The sequence below is a fragment of the Salvia splendens genome, chromosome 10 (genome assembly GCF_004379255.2).
Source record: "Salvia splendens isolate huo1 chromosome 10, SspV2, whole genome shotgun sequence".
Lineage (NCBI taxonomy): Eukaryota > Viridiplantae > Streptophyta > Magnoliopsida > Lamiales > Lamiaceae > Salvia > Salvia splendens.
Window position 1 is genome coordinate 9,358,487 of NC_056041.1, and position 13,502 is coordinate 9,371,988.

A 13,502-nucleotide genomic window follows, 5' to 3' on the forward strand; every position below is an offset into this window, starting at 1 on the left:
ATTTTTCTGGATTTGATCCGGAGTGCCTGATAAAGATGTACTACAATTTTGTAGGCCTGAGTCATGTATGTCAATGAATTAGAATCTGAAGCTTATTTTATAGGCTTAAACTAATTTAATGCAACAAATCATAAACGGGCCTTATCTAAGTGTTCAGCTCTTATTTGGCCCAAAATACAGCTGGACTATAGTACAGTAGGAGTATGATATTAGAAAATTTGAACCGCCACAAATATATACATTTAAAATACTATATTCTATAAAAGAAATCAAATTGTTGACCATGAAAAGTCAAAGGACCTAGTCGATACATAAATGATATTTTTGGGCCTACCTAGTATCAAGGCCCACCAATATGGAATTATATATATATATATATCAAAACCCTTAGGAAAATGATCAATACAAAACTTGATCTCAATACAAAATCCAGACCAAATCCTGACCATGAGATTTGACAATCCAATGGTCAATAATTAAACAAAAACACGGAGGGTCATTGTAAAGCAGTTTTAGGTCATATTATAAACTTTGGGTTTGAGGTCATGTTAAGATCATTTCATGTCATCCTTACTATAATGACGTAAAAATAAGCTTACAATGACCTAAAAATGACTTTTGTATGCTTGGTTCTGCATTTTTGTATTAAGAATGGTTTTGCATGGATCAAAACCCTATATATATATATATATATATATATATATATATATATATATATATATATATATATGGATGTATTCATTTCCTTTTTGCATATTTTCTCATTTTTCCTTCTTGATCTCAACCCCACGATTTTGTCATCCGACGGTTAGATTAGTGCCACGTGTCATTTAATAATGCAGATTTTCTGTTGAATAATGCACACCGACTAATAATGCACCATTATAGTGTAATAATGCAGATTTTCTGTTGAATAATGCACACCGACTAATAATGCACCATTATAGTGTAATAATGCAGATCATCTGGACCTTTGATGAATGAGATCTAACGGCTCATATTAAGAAGAATAAAGGATCTAAGGGATGAATAGGAGAATAACGCTCCCCTATAACCCCAATATATATATAGGGGTGCATTATAATGATAACCACAATTTCCGTAATAACCTTATAACCAAATCTGGACCACACATTTTTAAAATCACACGGTTGATATTCAAGATTTACTTCATAAAAAAAAGCGCGGGGGTAAATATATCATTTCGCTCATGATAAAATTTACGTATCCAAATTTCGTTCATTTAATTTCTGAATTTCGCTCATTTTATCAGTCAGTCAAAAGTATCATTTTATCAACTCAGAGTATCATTCTATCCGGGAAAACTATCATTCTATGCAATAAACCTAACATATATCATTTTATCATTCAGTCAAAAGTATCATTTTATCAACTCAGATGATCATTCTATCCGGCAAAACTATCATTTTATCAGTTTTATGTCATTTTGTCACGTTAAAGTATCATTTTATCAGCTTATATGCAATTTCTTCAGCTAAACTATCATTTTTAAGGTTACTGTCATTTTATCCGCTTAGATTATCATTTTATCAGGTAAAAGTATCATTTTATTAAACAAAAATGTCATTTTATACACCAAAAATACCTATCATTCTATCGGCTGAAAAGTATCATTCTACCCGGCAAAACTATCATTCTATCGGCTGAAAGTATCATTCTATCCGTCAAACCTATCATTTTATGCAGTAAACCTAACATTTATAAGCTAAAAGTATCATTTTATCAACTCAGAGTATCATTCTATCCGGAAAAACTATCATTTTTATAAGGTTTCTGTAATTTTATCCGCTTAGATTATCATTTTATCAGGTAAAAGTATCATTTTATTAAACAAAAATGTCATTTTATACACCAAAAATACCTATAATTCTATCGGCTGAAAGTATCATTCTACCCGGCAAAACTATCATTCTATCGGCTGAAAATATCATTCTATCCGGCAAAACTATCATTTTATGCAGTAAACCTAACATTTATAAGCTAAAAGTATCATTTTATCAACTCAGAGTATCATTCTATCCGGAAAAACTATCATTTTTATAAGGTTTCTGTAATTTTATCCGCCTAGATTATCATTTTATCAGGTAAAAGTATCATTTTATTAAACAAAAATGTCATTTTATACACCAAAAATACATATCATTCTATCGGCTGAAAGTATCATTCTACCCGGTAAAACTATCATTCTATCGGCTGAAAGTATCATTCTATCCGGCAAAACTATCATTTTATGCAGTAAACCTAACATTTATAAGCTAAAAGTATCATTTTATCAACTCAGAGTCTCATTCTATCCGGAAAAACTATCATTTTTATAAGGTTTCTGTAATTTTATCCGCTTAGATTATCATTTTATCAGGTAAAAGTATCATTTTATTAAACAAAAATGTCATTTTATACACCAAAAATACCTATCATTCTATCGGCTGAAAGTATCATTCTACCAGGCAAAACTATCATTCTATCGGTTGAAAGTATCATTCTATCCGGCAAAACTATCATTTTATGCAGTAAACCTAACATTTATAAGCTAAAAGTATCATTTTATCAACTCAGAGTCTCATTCTATCCGACAAAACTATCATTCTATGCAATAAACCTATCATTTTATCATTTTACGTGATATTTGGCGAAATTCAGAAATTAAATGAGGGAAATGATAGTTTTACCCCCGCGCTTTTTTTTATGAAGTAAATCTAAGTTTGAATCTCAAAACTATCATTCTATGCAATAAACCTATCATTTTATCATTTTATCATTTTACGTGATATTTGGCAAAATTCAGAAATTAAATGAGAGAAATGACAGTTTTACCCCGCGCTTTTTTTTATGAAGTAAATCTAAGTTTGAATCTCAACCGCATGATTAGAAATATGTGTGGTCCAGATTTGGTTATAGGGTTATTTCGATATTTAGGGGTTATCATCTGATCACGACTCTATATATATATATCCCGCATTATTAAACATATAGGCGCTCGGTCAAACTCACAAACAATATTTTTTTGGCACATACTAGTTTAATTCGAAGATTATCAATTTGCAACAGTAACGTTGTCTCAGTTCAAAATCTTTGACTGCATAATTGAAACTTGAAAATTTGAGAGAGAGATCTGCAGATTAATTAAATTATACATATATGATCCGCAGATTAATACTGGAGAGGAGAGTCATAGTTTGTCCAACCAACCACAAAACAAGAGTCCACGTTAACACATATTTCGACAATACCATCACCATTCCAAACCCATTAATTCTTTCTCTACTTTACTACTACCATAAACCCCAAACTATTATTACTAATCAAGAATCCAAGATGTGCACAAGAAGGTTCCAGGAATCAAGGGTCAAGATCATGTTACTAAACCCACAAGATAAGGAGTCATCACCTCTCTCTCCTTTTAATTTATGAATGAATGAATAGGGTTTATTAGAATATCCCATTCTGTCTCTTCTATTCTCACCTCACCTTCTCATTCCACATCTATACAATATGTCAGCTGAAATTAGGAAGAGGAGAAGGAGGTTCAATTGTAGAGCAAGAATTGTAGTATTTTCACTAAGCTTCTTCCTCTTGATACTCTCACTACTTTTTGTATCATCCTCGGCGGCGGGGGCGGAGGAAGCCCGCTCACGGTGGTCTCCGGCGAGAAAAGCTCGGTTTCATGGCTCTTCACACCACCATGCAAGAGGTCCACAGCCACTCTATGAAGAAGACAAGAGATTAATACACACAGGCCCTAATCCTCTCCACAACTAACCCAACCCAACCCCACCTCTATCTCAATCTACTGTGGTTAGTTAACTTTTTTTGGGGAAAAAAATAAAAGAAGAAGAGGGGAGAGCTATCTCTGCCATTTCTCTTTTTGTTCTTTTCTTCCTTCTGATTTAGACTTAATTATAGCAACCTCCCTTTTTAGCTTTCTCAGCGATTGTTAAATGAGGTCTGACGGAAAAAGGAGGAGGAAGAAACAAGGCTACAAGCCTACCTGCCATTGATGTTAATGCCATTGTTTCTTCTTTTAGCAGTTTTCAATTTTATTTATTATTTTTAACATTTATGCTGCAATTAATTACTCCTCTTCATCTACTCAACTTTTTTTAGTATTCTATTGTTTTCCTTCTGCTGCTTAAAATTCTTGCTGAAGAACCGATCCATACACTTTAAAATTTTAAATATAGGTTTGATAATTTTAAAAAAAAAATTGTGTGTGCATAGATATTAGATAGTACGGCTTATGTAAAGCGTAGCATCTAAGAAAATGTTGATTTTATGTCATCAAGGGACAAGAAAAGCTAGGAAATTAAGGTATCTGCGAAACTTTTAGGGGGCTAAGGCTAACTACTGATTATACATTAATTACTATTAGGTGCGACAGTGTTACCTGCACACGCTCTCTATGTAAATCTGCATATACCTCATTATTGTCTACTGATTACATTTCGAATTTCTCTAGGAGAGATCAAGCTTGTTTAAATTCTGCCAAAATACATACACATGGCTCCCTGTATATATTTTTAGTTTTGATTTACGACTTCGTAAACAAATTTGTTTTAATTAGAACTCGTCTCAATCTTATTGCATCGCCTAATTTAATTGATACAACTAATCCGTTGTCTAATACTAACACATCACCGGTTGGCATAAATATTTTTATGGTCGTGTCTACCCGAACTCTAGAAGTGGTTAATCTTAATCAAACTAACAACCTATAAATTGATTCTTAATTAAAACAAATGTACTGTATAAAGATCTAGTGCAATATAACGTAAAAGTACAAGGAGTAATAAGATAGTATGGTGTATGTGTTTTTGTGCACTGTATACGTATTTACTTAGCAAATATGGGAATTGGAAAGGAAAAACTGAGTGATATATTTGATCGTCACTTGTCCATTAGAAAAGTAAATTAGTCACGTTTGTTCATTCAATTGATTTTTTGGAATGTAGTTCGTTGGGTTACGGTGGAGATATGAGATTTTATCATACAACACAATGCGACGTTACGATGAAAAGAATTTGAAAGAAAGGGTGAATTTGCAAGATAATGTAATAGTAACATTGAATAATAGAGGATTGATTATTCCTAGAAGTCCAATATGTTTTTGTTGACTTAAATGCTTCCAATATCTATATCTCTCACTCACGCATCCACGAGATTTAAAAAATTCTGCAACCGAACATCAATTAATTACACATTCATTTATTTGTACTATTTTATTCAAACTCGTTTAGAGCAATCCAGCTATGCAGGCATTAAAAGGCCATTTAAGTTCCACACGCTACCGCTCAGAATTCCGATAAATCAGTTCCATGATGATGAACAAATTATTTGTTTCAATCTGATTATTTTATTTTGTTAAAAAAATCATAAAAGAATGATAACGTATTAATTAATTACTGTATTAGTCACTGTTAAAAACAAGGAAAAACACAATAAACAAACTACTTCAGATTATTTGGTTTGCCTTCACCTTTTCCAAAAGGAGTGTTGATTTGTTGTAGGTGGGATCTTAAAAAGAAGGTATTGAAATTGGAAGCTTCTTAGTTCTACCAAATCCATAAGACCACAAGCGATGGTTTCAAGGCTGAAAGATTCTTTGTTGAAGCTCGAAAATTGTAAATGAATATGGTGTATTTTAATATTAATGTTGAAACTTGAAAGCTGTTGATCGTATACTACTAGTATATGTTTTGGTTATGGTTATGGTTATGGTTATGGTTATGGTTATGGTTATGTATGTATGAAGGGAGAGTAACGCACGACACAAATGAGTGATCATGATGAAGTTGCAATTAATGAGAGATGAAGCTCAAGCACCAACACCCACCCATTTCATATTAGCATTACACATGGTTGGTGGTTGGTTAATTTGCATCATACGAGTACTATTTTTAATATCAACTAAATAAACTTGCCATCTCAAGCAACACGAGTTTTGAAATGTATGTAGTACATGTCTCTTTTGTTGGATAATGAGAGGAATTAATACTTATAATAATGACAGTATATAGAGCAAATACCTATCATGCCCTTGCACTCTGCCCCTTCTTACATTCTTCATCCCCACATTAGCTCATTGTTATTTTTGACTCGATTGGAAACACCCTAAACACCCGTTCTTACATTTTTTATGGTCAAATAAACACAAATTTAAAGATAGCTCCATAGTGATCTTGAATTTGAGACCTTATGCAACAGTGATCTCAAATATGAGACCTTTAGCTTCAGGCATTACCACTCTACGGTTGACCAATTCAATCATACTCTTCTTAATGACGTGTGAAAGAGAGTAAGATAGAGCAACGATTGGGAAAGGAGGCCGCGGTGAATTTCGGGACCGGAGCAGCGCCAATCACCATCAGTGTGGACAACAATGTGAAGACAACAAAGAATGAGAAAGTGTTTTTTCTTGACCAAGACACGGCGCAATCGAAATGAAGGAAAATAAAATTGGAATACAAACAAAAAAAGTAAAACCTTAAATAAGAGGAGTGTTTATTATAACTCTACTTCTAGCATGTCTAACCCGCCAACCTGAGCGGGCTAATTGGATTCTCTATTAACCAATATCTTTTTAGCACTTATACTTTAATTTAGCAAATTATTTGTATTTGTTCTTCAAATTTAGGCTAGACTAACATCCCTACTCACAATATACATGCGACAAATTAATCAAACATATACTATTCACGTGTCAAATTAGTTGTTTAAATTTACATTTTTTCGCGTTGTCGTGAATTGTGACTTGTCTAAAATACATGTATACATTTTAGAATAAACTGTTGATATTGAAGGGATTTTTCAGAAGTAAACTGTAGTGTTTTCTAATACTTTATGGTGAAATGCATGTATACATTTTAAAATAAACGTTTGAAATAGTAGGGATTTTTTAGAAGTTAACATACTGGAGTTTTTCTATTTTATAGCGAGATTAATTTGATATGGATTTCATATAGTCAAACAATGCCACAAAGTCGTATATTGGGATTAAAAACACGTTGATGATAGGCAATGTTTTAAAACCGGACCGGATCGGCCGGTTCGACCAGTTCAACCGCGAACCGATAGGCAGTCCGGTCCGGTTCACCCCTACAAACCGCCAACATGTTAAACAGCTGCTGACCGGCGAAACCGGCCAATCAAACCGGTTCAACCGTGAACCGGAAACCTGTTTTTACTTTACAAAATAATTTTTCAAAATTTGTTGTTGGCAGAACTTAAACCCATGACCTCTTCTCTATATACCAACACTTTTAACACTCCACCATAGGACTATTTTGAAATAATATGAACATTAACTATTCTTATACACTAAAAATGATAATTTTATCCACATAAAATAATATTTCATTTTAATTTTATATTCTTTTAAGAAATTGCTAAATTATAATATATATTTTAATTATGCTTTAATAATCACTGAATTTTTACAATATATGAGTTTGTAATTACACATAAATTTAATATGTTTTATATGTAAATATAATTTATTATTACTTAATATTAATATTTTTCTTGTACTATATATTTAATTTATATACACTAACCATTGATATTAATATTTTTACATAAAATAACTAATTATTTATATTTAATTATTGCTTAATATAATATTATTTCGTTCAATATACTTTTTTAGTTACAATGAAATTTATCTATTTATATATAAAATATTAAATTTTTTATCTACAATAACTAATGAATCATATATTTAATTTTATTTACCAACAAAAATATTTATGAAATTTAGTCATTTACTACTAAATTTTAATATTTATATTACAACTAAAATATAAGGTTAATATTTTTGATATATTATTAATTATATGTAAATTTAATATATTTTGTATATTGTATACTTAACTATATGTATTTGCAACAGTAAAATGGTTCGACCAATGATTGAACTGGTTGGACCGGTTGAACCATGAAGCAGTAGCTTTGCCGGTTCACCGATCGGTCCGGTTTTTAAAACACGGAGGATAGGTAAGGTTAAAACGTGGGGTTTAGTAGGTGGTTCGATTTTCTTAATTTTTAATTGCTACTACTACCGTAGTGTAGGGCACTGTAGAGAATCCGTGGTAAAAGAAATCTTACTCACAACTGTCCTATGCTGATAGCTCCCCCAACCAATGGCTACGCCGTCGCCATGGCAGCGGCCGTTCAGCTCCGCCGCTGCAACTTCTCTTCAATCATCCACGATTTTCCCAATCTATTGCAATAACCGCCACCTTGCTATCCCTGGGTCTCCGAATTTCGAATCATCCTCTTCATGCTGCTTTTCTGTCAATAACGGCTCCAAATCCAATAATGGGAGAAGAGATTGAGCGGGAAATCAGTGGAATTGGTAGTCGTAGACGCTGATCCGGAAAATGTTAAAGCCTTCGATTCTCCATTGAACAGGAGCGGATTTGATGGTAGAAAGTTGAGTTTCAAACCGGTGTTTGGAAAGCGAGCATTGTGGCGGAGGATATTCTTCGCATCGAAGAAAGTGAGGAGCATCATTTTGCTCAATTGCATCACCATTATTTACGGTAACGTTCTGAATTTGAGATTTTTGTTGTTGTTATTGTAGCAATTTTTTGTTTTTAGAGAGAAAAGTCTAGTTTGTTGTTATTGATCGGGTTTTCACATGGCATATGCGTTGACTAAAGTGTGAAAAAAGAAAGGGAAATTTGACAAGGTTCCATATTAAGAACATTGATGCTGAATCTAAACAGTGACGTTTATTACCACCGAGAATTAGAACCTATTTGCTAATTGAGATAGCCTTACAAGTGATATTGTTTCATGCTTGATGTGAAATTTGTGTGCAAATTTATAGTTTAAACATGTTGGATGAGTTTGATAAACTGCCATTGCCAACTTTTAAGTATAGCAAATGGTGTCAAAGTGAAATGCCTAAATTAAAGGGATACTTAGTGTAACCATGTCATTGCAGCTAGTAACATTCCAGTTGTCAAGGAAGTTGAAGCTATTATCGACCCTGAGGCTTTCACAGTTGTGCGGTTTGTTGTGGCTGCCATTCCGTTCATTCCGTTCGTGTTCCAAGCTAGGAATGATTCTCATACTCGTAAAGCAGGATTGGAGTTGGGATTTTGGGTCAGCTTAGGGTACATCCTGCAAGCCCTTGGACTTCTCACATCTGATGCTGGACGAGCATCATTTCTTGCCATGTTCACTGTGAGAATTCTCAAGATTTTTTTGTACAATCAAAGAATGTTGCTAACAACTAACAAGGCATTGTCAATTGGGAGTACTGAGTGTTTTAGCTTCTTCTGATTTTTGTGATGTTCAGGTAATTGTTGTGCCTTTGATTGATGGCATTCTAGGATCTAAGATACCTATATATACATGGTTTGGAGCTCTGGCATCGATCATTGGAGTTGCAATGCTGGAATCCAGTGGGTCACCTCCATGCGTAAGTGTCTACTAGGTTCATACCTATGATTACCATGATAGATTGTTCTTCAGTATGGCTCTGGATTACATTTTTATTCAGATACATTGTGTTTCCTTGAATTGCTTTGCTTCATCCATTCGGAGTCCATATGTGTACACGAAATATCTCTCGGCTGATTTGTTGTACTTGTTTACAGATTGGAGACTTGCTGAACTTTTTAAGTGCAGTATCTTTTGGGGTTCATATGCTAAGAACTGAGCATATTTCAAGAAGCACAGAACGAGAAAATCTTTTACCACTCCTAGGATATGAGGTGAGGTCATAGCTCTTTATTTTTCCTGATTTTTAATCTTCATGGTTGTCATGAAAGTTTAGCTAATGAAACTATATAGATATGCGTTGTTGCCTTTCTATCAACCCTTTGGTACTTCACTGAAGGATGGTTAGCTGGAGACATCATTGCATCAAATCCATTTTCTTGGACGCCGGCAATAGTTTTAGACTGGATTTCGTCGTTTCCTTGGATACCTGCATTGTATACTGGGATTTTTTCAACAAGCTTGTGCTTATGGGTGGAGGTATGGTTTCTTGTGTTGCCGTTACCTTATGGATTATTCTACTGTTGGCAAGCGAATAAATTAATGGCACTATGCAGATGACAGCGATGCGTGATGTTTCGGCTACAGAAACTGCGATAATATATGGGCTGGAACCTGTATGGGGCGCTGGATTCGCTTGGTTCTTACTTGGTGAGAGATGGGGAGTGAGTGGATGGATTGGAGCTGCTCTGGTTCTTGGTAGACCCACTTATTTTCCTCCTTGCATACTTTTTTTTGTCCTGATTTATAATCAATGTGAAAATAGTTTAGAGGTATATAACCCAGAAATCAAATTGAGGAGTGTTATTTCTTGTAGGTGGGAGTCTAACAGTGCAGATAATGGGAGCAATGTCACACTCCTCGTTGCAAGAACGTAGCGATGAGAATGGATTTATTTCAGATAACAAGAACAATTTCTCTAAGTCTTCAGTTGTTGTGAGGGGTGAAAATAATCCGTCTGATTTGGTAAACAAGTGAGTGTGCATGAATTTATGGCTGCTACTCACTTGCAATATGAAATAAGTCAATAATGTCTCCTAGGATTGTAATTTTTCTTTTTGGTTTTCTGTTTCAATTTTACCTTTCATGTTTCACTTTATGATATAAATTTATTTATATGATAAATGAAACCTTGATCCGATCTCATTCATTAAAGTAATAACTAGATTTAAACTATCCCGCCGGAATAGTTATTTAATCAAACAAATAATTGAAAATAAAATTTAATAATGTGTTTGTTTTTGCTTGCTATATCTTTGGAGAGATGATACTAAATTCAATTTCATTCTCGGATGTGAAAGCATAATATAGAACTTAAATGCATTTTGGACCAATCTATTGGGCTTGGAGAGTTATGGGCTCATTTAATTTTTAATTGGGCTTTAGTTAATATATGTTGATTAAGATGAAGACTTAGGTTGTAAAGTGATACTACTAGGAGTACTATTTAATTAGTTATTTGGATTCTACAGTCTACACCACAACTTTTTCCACAAATGGCACTAATTGTTGAAACCCTTTAATATTTATTCCAAGATAAATTGTCTATTCTTTCGAAATATTTTATTACAATATTATTACCAAATTAGTATAAAAATGATTTCAACCTGAGTACCTGACCACTGAATATATACTTTCCTTGAGAGTCTCTCAATTAATTAAGTTTGGAATATGATTCTTCAGTCGATCTGCCACAACTCAGCTCCACCCGGAAATAAAAAAATGCAGAAACTTTTAGTCATATATGTGCTGCGATCTAATCGATGACTGATTACTACAGTACACAACTCTCATCCAATTAATTGTGGATTGAGAAACTGCCTCTTTAATTGTAGGTTAGATATATATTTATTTAGGCGAATTTCTACTTTTGGAGAGATCTACGATAGAGTTTCCAGATTAGGAAGTTTTTGTTAAATTCCAACTTTGTGTGAGAGATGTGTGAGCCTCATGCATCTTTCACTTTAATCAATCGCATGAGATTCATGCGTATTTATGAAACACGTATGAGACATATGTGTCTTTCATTTGCTTCTTCTTCTACTACTACTTCTGGACTCTGATCAATTCAAGTAAAAGGTGCATGAGACCCATACGTCTCTCACAAAGCTAGGAAGCTTTATCGTAGTCCATAGATCTCTTCAAAAATTAGAATTTCGCCGCTATATTTATGACAGGGAATTATGCTCTTTTAAAATATCGACTATGATGGACACAACTAAGAAAATATAAATGCAACGTGAATTCATGCATGGGCCAATTAAGGAAGGAGGATCCCATATGGATGCAATTATCATTAACTGCTATTATTCCATTTTATACTTATTAAACTTTCTTGCATTATTGCTATGTTGAAATACTTTAATTATTCCAATGCAAGGAATAATATAGTAAAATCATAGTAAGGCCGACAGCTTCAACATGAAGATTAGCAAAATAGAGTAAAGAATGTGACGATAGAATCACGTTGCCTATATGAAGAGGCCGGGGATGTGCATACGAACTCATCATATCCGAACGAGATAGAGAGAATGGCTCATGAGGTTTGCAAGAAGTTGGTATCTCAGATTTGCATAAAATCTGATGGAGATGTGTTCCACCAACTATTCAGAGAGAAACCACATAAGATATCAGGCATGTGTCCCGATAAGGTCAAAGCATGTGATCTCCATCAAGGCCAATGGGGCACCGTTGGATCCGTCATCTGCTGGAACTACTTCCATGGTAAGTTAATTATATATGTAGTTTGTTTTATTTTCGTGATGACATGTACTAGTATATAATATATGCATATGCAGATGGGAAAGAGAGGGTGGCGAAGGAGATAATAGAAGCAATAGATGAGGAGAAGAAGTCAGTGACGTTCAATGTGATAGAAGGAGACTTGATGGAGCAGTTCAAGGTGATGAAACTGATCGTCCACGTCGACACCAAAGGGGAAGACAACCTGGTGACGTGGACTCTCCAGTACCAGAAGCTCAACCAGGATGTTGCTGATCCTCACTCACTCATGGACTTCTGCCTTCGTGTCACCAAAGATATCGAGACTCACCATCTCACCCCTGCTTAAATAATTCAAACCTACTACTATCATTTTCGATTTAACTATCATCAACTATCAATGTTGTATGCCGGTTTGTATCCTTCTCAAATATAAATAAACCATCATGTTGTGTGCAATTCTTTGTATCATATAGCTATCTGAGTCTGTCCAAAGTATAATTAATGTATTTGATCTTGCACCAAATATGCCTACAAGAACATGTTTGTTCGATGACACTAGGCCTAAAGATAACTGATAGGTATTAATTAGGATTCTTTGTTTTAAATTCTGGGGAACTTGTCTATCTAGACCCATAATTTTTTAAATATCGTATTTGCAAGATTGTACTACTAGTTACTGAGTTTATTGTGGTATCATGAAGCTCACAAGAGAGAATGAAACACGAAGAAAGCTAATTCAATGCAATACAGAACCAAATTACGATTGAGATCATATGTCATATAGAATAATATTTTCAACCATTTTCTACTACATTTCGTAAAACCCGAGTTATATCAAATGGTGCCAATTAAATTGGAATGGAAGGAGTATTCAATTAGATTTTTGTTATAAACGACAATCAAATATTGATAAGCTTGATGATATTATACCAAAAAAAACTTGGCAAGGTAACACCAATTTCATTAATATTGCTTAAATATAAATTCTATTCTAATATTTTATAATAATTATCATATATATGATTATCTTTGCAATATCAATTTTGTACTTAATATTTCAAATTCTTATTGAATCTATCACTAGATTCAATTTTCAATATCACATTGGTGACATGACATGCCACATACTTACGTGAAATGAGGTACTTATTGGCAATTGAAATTAAAAATACAAAATACAAATATAACAATCTCATATCGGTGCTCATAAAAAACTGAAATCACCATATAAGTCTCATGGGCCTCCCCTCCTA

General features: G+C 33.6%; 2 protein-coding genes across 2 annotated transcripts; both read left to right on the forward strand.

Annotated features, from left to right (window-relative positions):
* Positions 1–8,335: 8,335 nt before the first annotated feature.
* Positions 8,336–10,666, forward strand: LOC121751095 (the record flags this gene model as incomplete). Its single annotated transcript, XM_042145811.1, has 7 exons — positions 8,336–8,558; positions 8,966–9,207; positions 9,323–9,445; positions 9,624–9,740; positions 9,820–10,005; positions 10,083–10,224; positions 10,343–10,666. Coding segments are annotated over 7 exons (1,194 nt in total), but the record flags the coding sequence as incomplete, so codon positions are not given.
* Positions 10,667–12,056: 1,390 nt separating this feature from the next.
* On the forward strand, positions 12,057–12,705 carry LOC121751366 (kirola-like). Its single transcript, XM_042146096.1, has 2 exons — positions 12,057–12,249; positions 12,324–12,705. The coding sequence occupies exons 1-2, from the start codon at positions 12,057–12,059 to the stop codon at positions 12,593–12,595; spliced, it is 465 nt and encodes a 154-aa protein (XP_042002030.1). The 3' UTR covers positions 12,596–12,705.
* Positions 12,706–13,502: the final 797 nt, after the last annotated feature.

Bases quoted from the DNA above. Each gene is read 5' to 3' on its own strand.
- LOC121751366 (XM_042146096.1), top strand. From the start codon at position 12,057: ATGGCTCATGAGGTTTGCAAGAAGTTGGTATCTCAGATTTGCATAAAA. The intron at 12,250-12,323 runs GTAAGTTAATTA...ATGCATATGCAG, and splicing joins CTGCTGGAACTACTTCCATG to ATGGGAAAGAGAGGGTGGCG.